Source organism: Colobus angolensis, unplaced genomic scaffold (assembly GCF_000951035.1).
Source record: "Colobus angolensis palliatus isolate OR3802 unplaced genomic scaffold, Cang.pa_1.0 Scaffold41, whole genome shotgun sequence".
NCBI lineage: Eukaryota > Metazoa > Chordata > Mammalia > Primates > Cercopithecidae > Colobus > Colobus angolensis.
In genome coordinates, this window is record NW_012117488.1 from 4,729,093 (window position 1) to 4,749,555 (window position 20,463).

Genomic DNA, 20,463 nt, shown 5'->3' on the forward strand with positions numbered 1-20,463 from the left:
TTTTAGTAGAGACAGGGTTTCACCGTGTTGGCCAGGATGTTCTCAATCTCTTGACCTCGTGATCTGCCCGCCTCAGCCTCCCTAAGAGCTGCGATTACAGGCATGAGCCACCGTGCCAGCCAAATTAACCTATTCTTAAAGTTTTATTGCTGCAGTGAACCTTAGAGATCATCAGAATTCTTAATCTGAAATCCACCATTGGTTTCAGCGTCCATGAACAGCCTGCATTAATGCAAAATTCTGTCAGATTCTCAGAAGGGTCAGTGACTTACCAAAAACATAAGAATTGATTTGGCCCAAAGTCATCAAACTGTTAAGAATCATTATCTCTTTAGGTCACATTAAGGTGGTTTTTAAATCACTACTTTGTGCCTTTCTGTATTTTCCAAACTATTTTAAATAAACATGCATAGGGCATTTTTTTAATTAAATAAATTAAATTTAAAAATTAAATTTAATTAAATTTTAGAACCTGAAAAAGTAAAGTCCATCTTTCTTGAACCTCCATAAAAAACAAATCTAAAAGCCAAGAAGAAATGAAATGGATATGATATGTTCTTAAAATTGCCAGCTTCTCTTATGGTCACAGCATTTCCAAGTATATTCCTGCCCTATAAAAAGAATAGTCAGGCTCTGCAACTACAAAAAAATGTGATGTTTACCATTGAATCCATTTCAGCTGAATTCATTGCAATAAAATATTTGCATTTGAGTTTTTTATAATGAGCTTTTACTATAAAGTGAATGTGCAGGTTCTGTAGAAAAGAGATACTTACCATTGAATCCATTTCAGCTAAATTTCATTAAAGGAAAATATTTGCATTTGAGTTCTTTATAATGAGATTTTACTGCTTTTCTTATAATATCTCTACATAGTACTTTCTATAACAGTTGGTTTAATTTTAAAACTTTGATCACTTAAAAGCAACCAGAAAGAATTTTTATTAAGTAACTATCTTGGATGATATATACCTATATTCAGTTTATCACCCTAAAAAAAAAAGTAGGAAATATTTAGTATTTTGTAGAGCTTCCTAGGATATCTTACCTATTTAAAGTTTATTGTTAAATTTCCATATCTACTTCAGTCTTTTTGAGTAGGTTTAAGAGTAATTGAAGTAGGTTGGAAGTTCCTCTATCATTTATTATACTTGGGCCTCCATCTTCTCTTCTGTTAGACCGGAACTGCTAGCTAACCAGCTTTGACATTTCTTTGATCTATATATCTGCTAACTGTATAACTGTATAACTGTGTATCTATATATCTGCTAACTGTAGTGTTTATACTGTGAAAATTTATATTTATTTTATACGTACATTTTTAATTTATACCAATTTTTAAAATTCCTGTTTTTCCTTTTGTAGCTGTATGCAGGAGCTATTCTTGAAGTTTGTGGATGAAAATTGGGAAGGTTCCCTCAAGTCCAAGGTATATAAAATTTACTCCAGTAAGCTGTTCAGCCATTTAAAATCAACATTTTATGTGAATTGTTTTCATTATAGATTCCCAGGAATAAGAATTTTTAGGATTATTAGCCAGGCAAGGTGGCGGGCGCCTGTAGTCCCAACTTCTCGGGAGGCTGAGGCAGGAGAATGGCGTAAACTCAGGAGGTGGAGTTTGCAGTGAGCTGAGATCTGGCCACTGCACTCCAGCCTGGGCGGCAGAGCGAGACTCCGTCTCAAAAAAAAAAAAAAAAAGAATTTTTAGGATTATACTTTCTCAACAATATATGCATTTTTTTCACATTTGTTTTCATGGAGGTGGTTTGTTAAAGTAATTGGTGAATGCTATGTTACTTTAAGCGAACACAATATATGAAATTTAGAGGCCAGGCATGGTGGCTCACGCCTGTAATCCTAGCACTTTGGGAGGCCAGGGCAGGTGGATCACAAGGTCAGGAGTTTGAGACCAGCCTGGCCAAGATGATGAAACCCTGTCTCTCCTACAAATACAAAAATTAGCTGGGCGCAGTGGCGGATGCCTACAATCCTAGCTATTCGGGAGGCAGAGGCAGAAGAATCACTTGAACCCGGGAGGCAGAGGTTGCAGTGAGCCAAGATCACGCCACTGCACTCCAGCCTGGGCGACAGAGCAAGACTTTGTCTCTAAAAAAAAGAAGAGAAAAATTTAGATTTAAAATACAACACATGAAGGAGTTATTTTCTTAAAAGAAGAGCCTTTCCTTTGCCAGGTGTGAATTTTGCAAGAGCCTTTCCTTTACCAGATGTAAGTGTAATTTCTTTAAGTAGCACACCATTGTAGTGTATTTTAAATGTGAATTGATTTATGTGGAACAATTGCATTAAGAGTAGACCTATACAAAATAACAAATCACCAAGGAAAGAAGTAATTGCCAAAGAATTTGAAATACAAAAGAGAGAAAGTCATATGTATATATCTTTACAGGGAATTTTAAGGATAAACATGTTAGAGGATAATTGTGAAGGTATATTCTTTGGGTTGACATCAGACAATAATGAGGAGCTTTGCATTACCAAGAAAGGCTTGAACTAAGGCTTTTGTCTTCTGTCCTTGCGTGTCACTTTGAAAATCAGTTTTATGAAACTGAACTTGTCTGAAGGTAATAATGCTTTCTCTCTCTTTTTTAAATACATACATAAGTATTTAATTTACATACCTCATTCTACCTCGATTTTTGCTGACATTCCCCTGATTTCTTGCCTTATTTAGTTAATGGCAAGAGAATTTTTTGGATTTAATATTTTATAAAATTGCCTGCATTAGCACATGCTTTTTATTGCTGACCTAGAATTGTTTATAATAAAATATTGATCATTTGGCACAGATACGTAATATAGAAGTTTGACTTGGGACACTTAATGAGGCCCAAAGCAGATACATATCTAATCAAAAACGGTCTTTGTTAGAGTAACACATTCTAATATAGCAAAGAAGATATTACTTTTGCTTGAGGAAAAAATTTCTTACTCTGGTTTTTTTTTTTTTTTTTTTGCCTCAAACACTTAAACTCAGAATCGTACCACAGTTGTTTTGGCTTTTTTGTATCCGTTCTCTGAATGATAATGTGAGCATTCTTATTTCTAGAAAGGTTTAGCAATTGATTTTTAGCTGCATTGATTATACTTACTTGTTTTATTAAAAACAACATTTTATAACTTAGATTTTCGTGAGAATCAAGAGTAACTTCGATACTATGATTAGCCTTCCTAGTTATCATATCAGATATTATTATCTACGGTAATACATATTTCTTATGTAAATTATCAAACCTTAGGGTACATATATCATACTGTCTTTTCCTTTTGAAAACAATTGAATTTTAATGCTATGTATAAATATTTAATTATCTACTTGCTTAAAATAAAAATGATTAATTCCATAATGTGTAACTGTATTTAATATTGTTATATATAATATCAGTATTTTCTGAGCCCATGAAAAGTTGTTATAATTGTGACAAAACCATTATTAAATTCCCACCCTCAGAATTACCATCTTAAAGATATTCTGAAATGTATTCTGAAATGTATTTCAGAATATCTTTCAGATATTCTGTATCTCCATGCTGTAGCATGGAGAATTGTTGCTATAAAGCAATAATTACAAATACCAAACTAACTTTCATGTCATCACTGCCTCATATTTTCTTTCTCTCTCTTTTTTTTTTTTTTTTTTTTAGTGGTGCAATTTCAGCTCACTGCAACCTCCACCTCCTGGGTTCAAGTGATTCTCCTGCCTCAGCCTCCTGAGTAGCTGGGACTACAGGTGCATGCCACCACACATGCCTAATTTTTTTTATATTTAGTAGAGACAGGGTTTTGCCACATTGGCCAGGCTGGTCTCAAATTCCTGACCTCAGGTGATCCGCCTGCCTTGGCCTCCCAGTGCTGGGATTACAAGCGTGAGCCACCGCACCCAGCCACTGCTTCATATTTTTTATCTTCAACATCAAGTAGCTTCTGGGATTATCATGATAATCTTCATTATACTCTAGCTTATAATACATTGTCAATTTTTAAGATCACTTAATTTAAATTAGCCATTTCATGAAACAAGAGTAAATTAATGTTAAATTATTTCAGAAAGAAGAAGAATTTAAATTTTGGTATGTTTTACCCACATTAAACCACTCAGAGTTGTGTAAAAAAAATCCCAGATCATATTTCTTAGTCAATTCCAAATATGTCTTCTAAAATACCTTTTTTTCCTTATTCTAGTTGCTTAAGTATAGAAGCCTGTCTATAATAATTTCTCATAGTTGATTCTAGTATTCTGTCACTTCACTTGTGGTGACATCCTAAGTAATCATGTTTTTTTTTCTCTTGCTTGAGTCTTCTGTGTTAAGAATGTGGCTGTCTCTCAGAAAGTAATGTGGTTTATCCCTAATTTTGTAGGGCTTGACAAACTTTCTGTAAAGAACTAGATAGTAAAAATTCTCAGCTTTATAGGCAACATGAGCTCTGTCGTAACTATCGAACTCTGCTGTTACAGCACAGAAGCAGCCATAGACAGTACTTAAACGTATGTGCTATGTTCCGGTAAAACTTTATTAACAAAAGCAAGCAGGACAGATTTGGCCCATGGGCCTCAGTTTGGCAACCTCTGTATTAGAATCATAAACCTTCAGATACAAAAAGGAGTTTTGAAATAATGTAGTACAAGTTGAGCATCCTCAAAATTAAAAATCTGAAATCTAGCATGAATGCTCCAAAATATGAAACTTTAAAAATGCTGCATAAAATTACCTTCAGGCTGTATGTATAAGGTATATATGAAACATAAATGAATTTCAGGTTTATATTTGGGTCCCATCCCCAAGATATGTCATTCTATATATGGAAGTATTTCCACATCCAAAAAAATAAAACACTTACATTCCCATGCATTTCAGTTAAGGATACTCAACCTGCTTCTCATGCCAACTACGATTGATTGGTAGCCATGCTTAAGGTTGCATTGCTACATTGGAGTTTTGCTGGAAAGAATACTGATCCATTAGCATTATCTTCATTGATTTTCTTATTTATAAAATGGGTTACAGTTGAGGTATAATAGGTTAATATCTACCTTATAGGGCTATTCTGAGGATTAATGAGATAACATGTAAATCACTTAGTATGTGTCTGGCACCAGCAAATACAGAGTAAATCATTCCATAATTCTATAAATGTGTATTGATGCTTACTGTATGTCAATCACTATTCCAGTAATGAAAATGTTAAGTGGTAAGTATTGTTATTGTATCTTATATTTGCTGCTTGGTTAATAATAAGTTTCAGTTATGAACCATCAAACATTCATATACTCATACATTGGTCATCTTTAAAAAAACATTCAAGTCAATGTATATTATAACTGCAACCTTTCTCATATGCAAAATTCTGTATATTGACCTCTAGCCATTTTTCAAAGTACCGTAATGGTGCTTCTCTTTCTACCATTTTACCTCCTGACTACTAAATCTTACTTGGCCCTAGCATTTGAAACTCTCTTCACTTGTGTGACTTCATGATCGCCTAGCTTTCTCCTACTTCCAACATATCTTTCTCTTCTGTTCTGGCATCTCTTTTACTGCCTGCACTTCAAACGTTATTGTTAGTGAAGGTCTATTATCTTCAAATTTTCTTCTCTTCTGACTCTACCGAATGGTGTCCCACTTGCTCAGTTTCAATTACAGTACTTATCTGATGACCCCCAATCTATATCTTTACATAAAGTTTTATTTTGTTAGAAGTTGTATTTCTTATATTTTTTACTTCCATGGAACATTTCCATTTAGATTATTTCATAGGCACCTTAAACCAATATACATATATGAATCACCTGGGGATCTTCTTAAAATACAGGGTATAATTCTATAAATCTGGGATGCGTCCTGAGATTCTGTATTTCTTACAATCCTACAGACTGTGGTCCACATTTTTAATAGAAAGGCTTTAAACCCAGCATGTCCAAAAACTGTATTAATCCTCTTCTCTATTAAAAGTATACCATCTTCCCTATTTCTATAAATGGCAATATGATCAGGCAAAAGCATAAGCATGAAACACAGGAATCATGATTGATCTTTTATCCTTTATATCCAGTTAGTCACCATGTTGGGTCTCTTCTCCCTCAGTAATAACCTTCATAGTCCCTTTCTCTTTTCTGTGTTTTCAATCAGGGCCATAACATCTTTATCCAAAAAGATTAGTTACTTATTATCTAGTCTGCCTCTTTTCCCTTTTCTTACTTCCTTACCTCTTTAACACAACAGCCAAAGGAGACCCTTTTCATAAGACAAATCTGATTGTATCTCTCTCTTGCTTAAAATCCTTTATAGTTCTCTGTCACATACAAAATGACATACAGGACTCTCCGTGACACGGTTTCTCATTTCTAGATTCACATCTTTAGTTTATGCAAAACTATTTGCAATTCTCTGAGCTCTGACTTCTGTGTGTTTGTACACACTGAAAATTCTTGCTAACTTGTGCTCCTTCCCAATTCTTGTGGCAAATTCCAGTTCATTCAAAATTTGGCTCCAGCATTGTTTTTGGGTGGTTTAAACAGTGTTTTACTTTTCTTTTTATGTTCCAGAACACCTCCCACATAGATTATATTTGGCATACTGGTCTTTTGCCTCTCTCAAGCTAGAGCTCAAAGTTTGTGTTCTGTTTTTGTTTTGTGTTTTGTTTTTTGTTTTTTGTTTTTTAATCATTGATACACCCAAAATCTATGTAACATTGAACCAGGTATTAAGAGGAATTCAAGTATTTATGGAATGAATGCACTGATTTATTAAAGTTTTCTAATTCAAGGGATGCCCCCACTTTTGAGAATCTGGTGAAAAGCCTGTATTTCCATTTGTTATATGCCCTTGATGAATTTACAGGATTCAAACATTCATAAAAAGTTCTCATCTTTTCCTAAAAGTCATAATTTTTTTAGTTTGTCTTGTCTTCATTTTGTACCTCCAGTCTCCCTAAATTCTCTTAAGTTGTCCTTTTCTGTTTTCAAGTGCTTCTAAATTGTCCTAATGGGATGACACAGTTTTGTACTCCAAATGTATATAATAGTACATTTTCTTTTTTTTTTCTTTTTTTTTTTTTTTTTTATTGAGGCGGAGTCTCGCTCTGTCGACCGGACTGGAGTGCAGTGGCCTGATCTCAGCTCACTGCAAGCTCCGCCTCCCGGGTTTACGCCATTCTCCTGCCTCAGCCTCCCGAGTAGCTGGGACTACAGGCGCCCGCCACCTCGCCCGGCTAGTTTTTTTTGTATTTTTAGTAGAGACGGAGTTTCACCATGTTAGCCAGGATGGTCTCGAACTCCTGACTTCGTGATCCACCCGTCTCGGCCTCCCAAAGTGCTGGGATTACAGGCTTGAGCCACCGCGCCCGGCCTTTTTTTCTCTTTTTTGAGACAGTCTTGCTTTGTCTCCCAGGCTGGAGTGCAGAGTGGCATGATCTCAACTCACTTCAACCTCCACCTCCCAGGTTCCAGCGATTCTCTTGCCTCAGCCTCCCAAGTAGCTGGGATTATAGGCATGCGTCATCACGCCCAGCTAACTTTTGGGTTTTTTGGTATTTTAATAGAGATGGAGTTTCATCATGTTGGCTACGCTGGTCTGGAACTCCTGACCTCAGGTGATTTGCCCGCCTTGGCCTCCCAGAGTGCTGGGATTACAGGCGTGAGCCACCACACCCAGCCAGTTTTTTTGTTTTAGAAATACTTTTTTTGATTACTCAGTAGCTTTTGTTGAACACAGTTGAGAATTAGGTTGTCTGTTGTTGCCGTTCTCTTTATATTGACGTTTCTGGATATGGTATGACATTGTTATTTAGAGTATGTTCTGATTCTAATGTACTTACTCTAATCAACAGGATATTTCATCTCAAAATATAATCCTGTTTCAACATGATTATATTTCTGTCTAATCAACAGGATTGTATTTTGTCCAAGTATATTTTGTCTCTTTTTTCATTTATATTTTCACGTGTTTGTGATTTTGAAAATAACATAATTCAAACATTTTTCTTAACCTCAGAACATATACTTCCTTATTATCCCCCCATTTCCACATATACCCTCTTTATAGAACAAGGAGGAGGACAGATGTGGGTTTGGGTTTTGGGGTTTGTTTTTTTTTAATACTCCTTAATACTTTATTTTTTAAATAATCCCTTTTAATACTCCTTAAAGTTAGCTCTAAAGAGCCTCTGAATTATGAGAGTCCCTTGACATTCTGAGCAGTATATATAGCAAAACTTAGCTCTTCTAAGGGGCAGCATGAATGGGTTGCTAACAATCCTAAGGGAAAAGCTGAAACATTTAATCTGTTTTTAAATTACTTCTGTTTATTTGATCACTTTGAGTGTTATTTACAAAATTGCCTTTATTAGTGACAAATAATTAAATTGACATAGAAACATTTTCTGAAAGTTAGAGTGATTGGATTTTCTTTAGAAATCTCCAAATTGGTGGCTGGGCAAGGTGACTCAACGCCTGTAATCCCACCACTTTGGGAGGCCAACGCAGGCGGATCACGAGGTCAGGCATTTGAGACCAGCCTGACCAGCATGGTGAAGCCCCATCTCTACTAAACAACAACAACCAAAAAAAAAAAAATTAGTGGGGAATCATTCTTTGATTTTATTGTGTGACCCACATGGTATGACACCATTTCTGTATTTTTTTTTTTAAGCTTTCATTGAACACATTTGAGAATTTGAAATTTTTTTGCTTTCTGCCCATAATGGCAGAGAAGAAAATTGACAGAAACACCTCTAATGATTAAATGAATCAGAAAATGAATGCAAAGAGATAAAATAACACTTTAGACCTGGAGTGACCAAGTAGCCAAACATGGCTGTTTTAATTTTTTTTTTTTTTTTTGAGACGGAGTTTCACTCCTGTTGTTCAGGCTGGAGTGCAATGGTTTGGGTGTGATCTTGACTCACCACAACCTCCACCTCCCAGGCTCAAGCAATTTTCCTACCTCAGCCTTCCGAGTAGCTGGGATTACAGGCATGCACCACCACACCCAGCTAATTTTTTGTAGTTTTAGTAGAGACAGGGTTTCTCCGTGGGGTCAGGCTGGTCTTGAACTCCTGACCTCAGGTTATCTGCCCACCTCAGCCTCCCAAAGTGGTGGGCTTATAGGCATGAGCCACTGTCCCGGCCTAATTTTTTTAAATTATATAAAATTAAACATCCAGTTCCTTAGACGCACTAGCTACATTTCAGATGCTCAGTAACCACCATACCAAAAAGAAAAGATGAAGAATATTTCCATTATCTCAGAAAGTCCTGTTCTAGACTAATGATAATAAAATTGTTCCATATGAACAGAAGCTCAGATTCTGAAACCTCATTTGACAATATTCTGAATGAATTTTCTCAAAAATCAAGAGTGAGTGAATAAACAATATATTACCAAGGTCAGAAAGGAAAATAGTTTTGTTTGTTTTGTTTTGTTTCTTTGAGACAGTCTCTCGCTTTGTTGTCCAGGCTGGAGTGCGGTGACGGGATCTCGGCTCACTGCAACCTCTGCCTCCCAGGTTCAAACAGTCCTCCTACCTCAGGCTCCCAAGTAGCTGGAACTACAGGCATGCACCACCATGCCTGGCTAATTTTTATTTTTTTTATTTTTTAAATTTATTTATTTTTATTTTTTTTAGACGGAGTCACACTGTAGCCCAGGCTGGAGTGCAGTGGCGCGATTTTGGCTCACTGCAAGCTCCGCCTGCCAGGTTCACGCCATTCTTCTGCCTCAGCCTCCGGAGTAGCCGGGACTACGGGCGCCTGCCACCAGGCCAGCTAATTTTTTTGTATTTTTAGTAGAGACGGGGTTTCACCGTGTTAGCCAGGATGGTCTGGATCTCCTGACCTGGTGATCCGCCTGCCTCGGCCTCTCACAGTGCTGGGATTACAGGTGTGAGCCACCGCGCCCGGCCCATGTCGGGCTAATTTTTGTATTGAGACAGGGTTTCACCGTGTTGACCAGTCTGGTCTCTAACTCTTGACCTTGGGTGATCTGCCTGCCTCGGTGGCTTACGGCTGTAATCCCAGCACTTTGGAAGGCCGAGGCGGGTGGATCACCTGAGGTTGGGAATTCGAGACCAGCCTGACCAACATGGAGAATCCTCGTCTTTACTAAAAATACAAAAAAAAATTAGCTGGGCGTTGTGGTGCATGCCTGTAATCCCAACTACGCGGGAGGCTGAGGCCGGAGAATTGCCTGAACGCGGAGGCGGAGGTTGCGGTGAGCCAAGATCGTCCAATTGCCTTCCAGCCTGGGCAACAAGAGCAAAACTATACCTCAAAAAAAAAACCAAAAAAAAAAAAAAAGAGCCAGAGTAAAAATAAGTTAGAACCTATTAGAAATGTATTTGGAATCTGAAATCAATATTTACAGCATGGCTGTGCTCTAATTTCATGCATGATAGTCAATGAGCAGTTAGTTGCCTTGAAAGCACATTGCTCATTTTGGTTATATTTACCTTCAAAATCAGGAAAATACGGAATAAATATTTGAATTTATGTGGTTTATTCTTATTAAAATTTTGAATAGATTTGTTTTTCACTATCCCTTTATTCTTCTGTAAAATTATTCATAAAATCATTTAAAAATACAAAAATAAACAGAGTTCACTGAACCCAGATGGTAAATGGTGGTGGTGATTACTTTTTCTTGTATACTGAAAGTTATTAATAAAATATTCCAGCTGCCCTCCTCCAGAATCTTTTAAAAGAAAAAAAAAAGTCTCTTTAAGGTTGCCATAAGCTCCATTATTTCTTTTCTGGACTTTATTTGCTATTTGCATATTTAATGACTCATGCAACTATAGAGCACATGATATGTGATTACCATATGATCAAGTCAAGAATACAACAAATAATATTATGTATTCAAATACCAATCTTTTTATACAATTTTAAAATTCACCATCGTTATTTTGCTTATAATTTGTAAAACATCTAGAGGGTTTTTTCTCATTCATAACTGAGCCATGATGTATGTTTACATTGAGAAATTAAATACAGTGGTAGGTTTAGTAATAAAATGGAGGCCAAAATCATTGAACTTGAGGAATTGTAGTTTTTCCTGACTGGCTGAAGATCCACCAGCACAGTTGCCTTTCTTAGCATACATTTTTATCATACTTTTTCAGTTTACTTTCTTCACTAAAACGTTTGAAGTTGACTTTGGGGCTATTTTGACTATTAAGAAATATCAAATTTTAGGAGTAATTTGAAGTAGTAAGAGATAAAATTCTTTTGAGTCCTTTAGAATTATGTCAAAAGAAGGACTGTTTTATGTTCAAGTGAACATAAATTCTCAGTTCTTATTTTGTTTCTTGTTTACTTATGACTCTAACATACTAAGATCTCCTTTCTCTGAACTTAGAGTACTTATTGTCAGTTGTTAAATTAATGACATTGTTTTTATGATCACCTCTTTTTATTTGTTGCAGATCTGTTTAAGCAGACTGTAGATGTATTGACATTAAAGAACTCAAGTTTCCTCATACTCTCCTGTAACTTATCGAATGCCATGTGTATATAATGAGTACTCAAATATTTGTTAAAAGATTTATTTACTGCCTGTAAAATGTGATTTGCTGCTACAAGGTATTTAACAGATCCTCTCTTTCAAAATTAGGAAGCTATGGATCTGTGTTTAGCAGAGAGAAAAGGAAAGAACTGATGAAAATAGTAATTAGTGACTCATCTTAGTATTCCTTTTAAATTTGTTCACTTATTGCAGTCTGTTAAATCATTTTAATAAGTGAACTGTTAAGTATGCTAAGCTCTGTTATGGATCCAAAACAACATATATAAGAATAGTCCTTTTACCAGATTTCTTATGTGGTAGAGAAGGCATGTAGACACAGTTACTGCGTGTTACACAGTATTTTGCACAGACATGCAAATAGCATTTGGCAGAGGAACAGAACAGCATAAAAGGCAATAAAAATCATAAGATAATTTTTGTTTGGTGATTCAGGAGTTTGCAGAATATCTGGAAAAATCCTAAAGGATAAAGTTAATAGAAACGATATTTTAATAAACCAGAATAGCATAATTGGTTTTATTTTGAAATAAATTTTGTAGGGGAGGATTAGGTGAGATATTTGAGTCAAATATGTGAAGACTCTCATAATGAAGCAAATTGATAGCGCTATTGCTATCTAATTCTAAAGTAAAAACTCAGAAGCATGTGTGTCACTATAAAATCTAAGATGAGAATTATGCAAATGATCAATAACTGGTATTAAGAATGATCAAGTATCTAAATGAAATAATTGCTTTTATTTTAGAAAAATGTATTACAGGCCGGGCGCAGTGGCTCACGCCTATAATCCCAGCACTTTGGGAGGCCAAGGCAGGCGGATCACAAGGTCAGGAGATCGAGACCATCCTGGCTAACACAGTGAAACCCTGTCTCTACTAAAAACACAAAAAATTAGCCGGGCGTGGTGGCCCGTGTCTGTAGTCCCAGCTACTCAGGAGGCTCAGGCAGGAGAATCGCTTGAACCCGGGAAGCAGAGGTTGCAGTGAGCCAAGATCACGCCACTGCACTCCATCCTGGGCAAGACCGAGGCTGACCCCTCGCTCAGCCGAGGGAGACCCCATCTCAAAAAAAAAAAAGAAACAAAGGAAAATGTATTACACATGTTTTAATTTGAATTAATTAGGCATGATCATTATTGAAAATTGGTAAAATATAGGTTGATAGCATCCAAAACGGGAAAACATTCATTTAAAACTTTCCCAAATAAATACCCCATGTATAGGCCTTTATTAAAATAATAACAGTAAACGTTTTTTGAACCACTTTATATATTTTAAGATTTGTTTAGGGCTTTTTCATTTGCACATGAAAATATTCACCTTTTTAAAACAACAGTAGGAAACAAATTGAAGAAAAAGAAACAGGGAAAATCCTTGCTTTTTACCCATAAAAGTTTTCTTTGTCACTAAATATAGATCATAATTTTTTTAATGATTATGTGGTTCATATTAATTTATTTGACCAATATTGTTTTACACATTTAAATTATTTCCAAATTTTCAGACTTGGTTAGCAAGACTTTTTATAAGTTATTTCCTCAGAATAAAGAAAGTCCTAGAAGTGTACTTGCAGGTTTACAAACTATGTACATTTTAAGACTCGTGGTTGATTTTGCTGAATATCCTTCAGGAAGGATGTGCCCATTTATATTCCTCCCATAGCTCATTCCCAGCAAAATCCCGCTCCCTGTTTCCTCTCTACCCTTTAGTATTCTTTTTAATCTTTGTAATTCTGAATGTGAGTACCTCATTGTTTGGGCATTTCTTCGATTATATGTGAAATTGAACATTTATTTCAAATGTTGATTTACCATTTGTATATTTGTACATATTGCTATACATAGTATTTTTTCTTAATTATTTGTAAGAGCCCTTTTATATATTTGAGATAATTTTCTTCAGTTTGTCATTTTTTAATTTGCTTGTGGTGTTTTGCTGTCCTGATGTTTCCATTTTTACATAGGCTATCTATAAAACATTTCCTTTTGAGTCATACTTAGGAGTAGAATTTTATATTCCATATTTTTCTCTGTGCTGTAGGCTTTGGTAGTATTTTTAACCTCTCCTTTTTAGCAGTTATCATGACTGATTATTAGTTCTGTGATTTTTTTTTCTAAACAGTTTGGCAGTTTTCTCAGAAGTATTTATCGAATAACTCATGTACACCGCCAGGCAAACATATATCTCTTTTTCCCTCTCCCTCTCTCTGATTTGATAGCTTTAGCACATTAAAAAATTCTCACAGACATTTTTATCTCTTTTAATTTCCTGTTCTATTATTTTCTCTGTTATGGTATCTGTATCACATAGTGTATTAATAAACAGTGGAACAAATTCTCTTTCCATATCTTACTTTTTAAAAACTGCCCTGACTATTCTTACACATTTACTCTTAAAATTGAGCTATCATTTTTGTCAAGCCTTAAAATCCTATTGGAATTTGGGATTTCTATTAATTTGAAACAATTAATGTCTTAAAATATTGGAGAATATGGTATCTCCATTTATCCATAGATGTTTAAATTTTCTTAGTTTTTTTCATATAGGATATAATGCTTGATTTCTTAAGTTTATTTCCACTTTTATATTAATCTTTTTAGCTAGCTTGGATTTGGAAGTGAACTATTGAATCTTTTTCTTTTTTTGTAAGCTTTCGTTAGGAGTGATAAACCCAAATTGTTCAGAGGACTACAAATAAAGGTAAGGTGATTGTAATGGAAATCTCTTTTTTCCAGCCTTAATTTCTTTATTTTATAATTAAAGTAGATATTTGAATAAATGATTTTCCCCATAAACATGTACAGATATTATGTATCAATTTAAATTTTAAATTTCACTGAAAAATAATTTTTTTAATAGACTTTGTTTTTTAGAGCAGTTTTAGGTTTATGAAAATTTGAACGCAAAGGAAAGAGTATTCCCATACACTCCCTGGCCCCCACCCCCACCCTCAGTTTTCCCGTTATAACATCTTGCATTGGTGTAGTACATTTGTTACAATTAATGAATCAATATTGATATATTAAGTTTAATAGTTCACATTAGCATTCATTCTTTGCGTTATGTAATTATAGTTTTGCCAAATGCATATTACATATCTACCATTACAATATCATACAGAATAGTTTCACCACCCTAAGAAATCTCCAATCCTTCACATTTTCAGGTCATTTCTCTCCCTCTTCCCCACCCTCTGGCAACCACTGATTTTCTTTCTCTCTTTTTTTTTTTTGAGATGAAATCTTGCTCTGTCGCCCAGGCTGGAGTGCAGTGGCACCATCTTGGTTCACTGCAACCTCCGCCTCCTGGGTTCAAGCAATTCTCATGTCTGAGCCTCCTGAGTAGCTTTATTACTGGAGCGTGCCTCCATGCCCAGCTAATTTTTTTGTATTTTTAGGAGAGATGGGGTTTTGCCATGTTGGCCAGGCTGGTATCAAACTCCTGACCTCAAGTAAATCACCCGCCTCAGCCTCCCAAAGTGCTGGGTAATATTACCGGTGTGAGCCACTGCGTCTGGCCACCACTGATTTTTTTATTATCTCTATAATTTTGCCTTTTCCAGATTGTTATATATTTGGAACCATACAATATGTAGCCTTTTCAGATTGGCTTCTTATTACTGAATATTACTCTGTTATACCAGTTTTGCCATTCACCTGTGGAATGACATCTTGGTTGCTTCCAATTCTGGGCAATTTTGAGTAAAGCTAATATAAATATTTTTGTGTAATTTCTGTGTACACAGAAGTTTTCAGCTCATTGAGGTAAATAACTATGAGTGCAATTGCTGGATCATACAGTTAAGATTGTTTAACTTTGTGAGAAACTGCAAAACTGTCTTCCAAAGTGATGACATCATGTTGCATTTGCCCTAGCAGTGATTAAGAGGTCCACATCCTCACCAGCTTTAGGTTTTGTCACTGTTTTGGATTTTAGTTGTTCTAATAAGTATGTGGTGGTATTTTATTGTTGTTTTAATTTGCAGTGCCCTAATGATACATGATTTGCATATCTTTTCATGTGTTTATTGCCATCTGTGTGTCTTTGGTGAGATGTCTGTTCAGATCTTTTGCTCTCTTTTTTTAAATTGTGGTAAAAAATATTAAATGTACAGTCTTAACCATTTTTAAGTATACTACAGTCCAGTATTAAGTATTTTCACATTGTTGTGTAAGAGGTCTCTATAACTTTTTCATCTTGTGAAACTGAAACTCTACACCCATTAAACACTTAATTTTATCTTTCTGTGCCCACCAACCCCCCCGCCCTCCTGCCAGCCATTGACAACTACCTGTTTTCTGTTTCTATAGTTTTGACTGTTTCAGATACTTACTATGAGTGGAGTATTTGTCCTTCTATGACTGATTTATGTGGATCAAGGTTCATCCATGTTGTACTATGTGACAGGAATCCTTCCTTTTTAAGAATGTATAATATTCCACTACACACACATACATACACACTTTCTTTTTGGACAAGGTCTTATTCTGTCACCTAGGCTGGAGGACAGTGATGTGATCACAGCTCACTGCATCCTCACCCTCTGAGGCTCAAGCAATCCTACCACCTCAACCTCCCAAGATGCTGGGACCACAGGTACACACCAACATGACCAGCTAAATTTTTTTTATTTTTTATAGAGATGGGGTCTTGCTATGTTGCCTAAGCTGGTCTTGTATTCCTGGGCTCAGGCGATCCTCCTGCCTCAGCCTCCCAAAGAACGGGGATTTACAGACGTGAGCCACTGTGCCCAGCTCACATTTTCTTTATCCATGCATCCATCAGTGGACATTTGAGTTGCTTCCATCCCTTGGCTATTGTAAATAATGCTTTTATGACATTTGGGTGTGCAAATACCTCTTCAAGGCCCTTTTTTTAGTTCTTTTGAGTCTATATTCCAAGAAGCGGAATTGCAGGATCATATGGTAATTCTGTTTTTAATTTTTTGAGGAACCTCTATACTATTTTCTATAATGACTTCACCATTTTACAATCCCACCAACAGGGCACAAGTGTTCCAATATCTTTGTGTCCTTGTCAACACTTGTTATTTTCTGCTTTTTGATAGTAGCCATCCTAATAGGTATGACGTACTATCTCATTGTGGCTTTGATTTGCATTTTTCTTAAAATAAATGGTGTTGAACATTTTGTTGACCATTCGTTTATCTTCTTTGGAACATTGTTTATTCAAGTCCTTTGCCCATTTTATAATTGGGTTTTGGTGGTGGTGGTGAAGTTGTGGAGGTTCCGTCTATTCTGGATATTAAACCTTTATCAGATATATATGATTTGCAAATATTTTCTCCCCTTCTCTAGGTTGTCTTTTCATTCTGTTCATTGTTTCATTTGATGCACTGCAGTTTTTAAGTTTGAGTGGTCCTGTTTGTCTGTGTTTTTTTGCCTACTTTTTACTTGAGGTTTTTTGTTTTTTGGTAAGCTGAACTTTAAGAGTTCTTTGTATATTTTGAATACAAGTTTTTTATCAGATAGGTGTTTTGCAACTGATAGTGACATATAATTTCTTATACACATTGCTGGATTTGACTGCTAATATTTTGTTGAGGATTTTTACAACTATATTCTATCTAGTTTCTTATTTCCTTTTGGGATTATAGTAAGTTTTTTGTTTGTTTGTTTTTTGAGACGGAGTCTCACTCTGTCACCCAGGCTGGAATGCAGTGGCATGATCTCCGCTCACTGCAAGCTGTACCTCCTGGGTTCACGCCATTCTCCTGCCTCAGCCTCCCAAGCAGCTGGGACTACAGATGCCTGCCACCACGCCCGGCTACTTTTTTGTATTTTTAGTAGAGACGGGGTTTCACTGTGTTAGCCAGGATGGTCTCGATATCCTGACCTTGTGATCCGCCCGGCTCGGCCTCCCAAAGAGCTGGGATTACGGGCATGAGCCACCGTGCCCGGCATAAGTTTTTTAATATTGGGATCTCAAATCCAAGAAAAAAAGAAAAAAAATCTTTAACTTAAGAAGTAGTGACCAGCCAGGTACAGTGGCTCAGACCTATGTAATCCCAGCACTTTGGGAAGCCGAGGTGGGCAGATAACCTGAGGTCAGGAGTTTGAGGCCAAGCTGGCCAACGTGGTGAAACCCCATCTCTACTAAAAATACAAAAATTAGCTGGTTCTGTTGGCAGGGGCCTGTAATCCCAGCTACTCGGGAGGCAGAGGCAGGAGAATTGCTTGAACCCAGGAGGCAGAGGTGGCAGTGAGCTGAGATGGCGCCATTGCACTCCAGCATGGGCAAAGAGTGAAACTCCGTCTCAGAAAAATGAAACCTGACCAAAATGTTTAAGTAGTAATGTTATATTGATTCATTAGCCTGGATGGCCTGTTTTTCTAAACTCCACAAGTGAGTTGGGAATATACCAAGTGTTAATAATCACATCAGAGCTAGTCTCCATCTTTGGAGTTCACAACCCCAGAATACCCTAGATAAACTGAAGCATATTTCTGGAAAGAAGTTCTAAGAACTCTGTCATCACTGCTGAACTACATAACTACATTTTTAGTTATCCAGTGCTACTTAATTTAAAATTGAATTATTTGATCTCTTAATGAATGGCTGTTGTCACATTTACTCAGAATTAGAATTTCTCAGAGCTCTCTGGAGAAATATCGGACCCAACTAATAGATTTGAAGTTTCGGGAACCCAGCCTAATTCTAAACTGATTACGACTAAAATCATTAGATTTGTTACGCCAAGGAAAATGTGTGTGTGATTGCTTCTGTGTCTGAAAATTTATATGCACAGCCTACTTTAAAACATTGCTCTTATACCATCATTTTCTCAATTATTTTGAACTTGTCTGCCTCCATCCAGTTTTAAATTCATTTGAGAGTATCATGGGGGCATTACATATTTGTTAGTTTCAATAATAAGCTCAAATCCCAAATAAACTGTCTTGCTACTAATATATATTTTTCTCTTTAAAAGTAAAATAATTTCACGTGCCTGTAGTCCTAGGGAGGCTGAGGTGGAAGGATCACTTGAAATCAGGAGGTCTCTGGAGGTTGCAGTGAGCTGAGATTGTGCCACTACACTGCAGCCTGGGCGACAGAGCAAGACCCTTTCTCATGAATGAATGAATTAATTAATGATTTTTTAAATTCTCCTTTTTTTCTGAAATCCTGTAAAACTCTTCTCCTTAAAGATTTCCTTTAAGACTTGTTTATTGTCATGTCTAAAAGCTTTTTTTTAATTACTTAATTTAAACTGAATTGAATTGCTTTGTCTTAGTTGAGCCTAATTATGATGTCCCTCTTTTTTTAGTATGTCCGTGGTTCAGACCCTGTATTAAAGCTTTTGGATGACAATGGGAACATTGCTGAAGAACTAAGCATTCTCAAATGGAACACAGACAGTGTAGAAGAATTCCTGAGTGAAAAGTTGGAACGCATATAAATCTTGCTTAAATTCTGTCCTATCCTTAATATTACAGCACCTACAAAATACTTTAGTTTTGCTTGCTTCCATTGATCAGTCTTTTACTTGAGGCATTAAACATCTAATTAAATCGTGAAATGGCAGTGTAGTCCATGACATCTAAGGAGTTGGCAAGCTTAACAAAACCCATTTTTTATGAATTTCCATCCTCCTGCATTTGTTGATACCACTAACAAAATGCTTTGTAACAGACTTGTGGTTAATTATGCAAATGATAGTTTGTGATAATTGGTCCAGTTTTACGAACAACAGATTTTTAAATTAGAGAGGTTAACAAGACAGATGATTACTATGCCTCATGTGCTATGTGCTCTTTGAAAGAAATGACAGCAGACTACAAAGCAAATAAGATATACTGAGCCTCAACAGATTGCCTGCTCCTCAGAGTCTCTCCTATTTTTGTATTACGCAGCTTTCTTTTTAATACAAATGTTATTTATAGTTTATAATGAATGCACTGCATAAAAACTTTGTAGCTTCATTATTGTAAAACATATTCAAGATCCTACAGTAAGGGTGAAATATTCACAAAGATTTGCGTTAATGAAGACTACACAGAAAACCTTCCTAAGGATTTGTGTGGATCAGATACATACTTGGCAAATTTTTGAGTTTTACATTCTTACAGAAAAGTCCATTTAAAAGTTATCATTGTAAGAGCAAAATATAAATAAAAAGTTTCAAAAATCTGTCTGAATTTGGAATTCTTCTGGTTTGTTCTTTCATGTGTAAAAATTATGTTTTTCAATGCATTTTTTCATATAAGCCCTTTTTTAAGCCAAAATATAAAAATGGCTGTAATATTTAAAACTTATAACATCTTATTGTTGGTAATAGTGCTTTATATTTGTCTGATTTTATTTGTCAAAATTTTTTCATTTATGAACACATTTTCATTGGTATGTTTTTTTTTTTTTTTTTTTTTTGACGGAGTCTCGCTCTGTTGCCCAGGCTGGAGTGCAGTGGCCGGATCTCAGCTCACTGCAAGCTCCGCCTCCCGGGTTCACGCCATTCTGCTGCCTCAGCCTCCTGAGTAGCTGGGACTACAGGCGCCCGCCACGCCCAGCTAGTTTTTTGTATTTTTAGTAGAGACGGGGTTTCACCGTGTTAGCCAGGATGGTCTCGAACTCCTGACCTCGTGATCCACCCGTCTCAGCCTCCCAAAGTACTGGGATTACAGGCTTGAGCCGCCGCACCCGGCCCATTGGTATGTTATTTAAGGAATATCTCTAAATGATATAGAATTTTTATATTAATTATTTTTCTTTGCTTAACCTTCTGTCTGGTTCAAAGTGACTTCTTCATAAGATGTATCAAATTGGTCTGATACTCTATTCTGTCGGCTTTACCTCAGGATAAATTCTTAATAATCTAGAAACTTCCCTAACTGTTGATTTTGAATTAAATTTTTTTAATGAAGGATAGTTGTAAATCTATAAAGGCAGCTCTCTCAGAGAATGTT

At 36.0% G+C, this 20,463-nt stretch overlaps 1 protein-coding gene across 1 annotated transcript in view; it reads left to right on the forward strand.

Moving 5' to 3' along the window:
* Positions 1–19,698, forward strand: part of LOC105521770 (15 kDa selenoprotein) — a 50,652-nt gene extending 30,954 nt beyond the window's left edge. Inside the window, 2 exon segments of the mRNA XM_011956078.1 lie at positions 1,366–1,429; positions 18,828–19,698. Coding sequence (XP_011811468.1) covers positions 1,366–1,429; positions 18,828–18,886 — 123 coding nt within the window. The 3' untranslated portion in view covers positions 18,887–19,698.
* Positions 19,699–20,463: the final 765 nt, after the last annotated feature.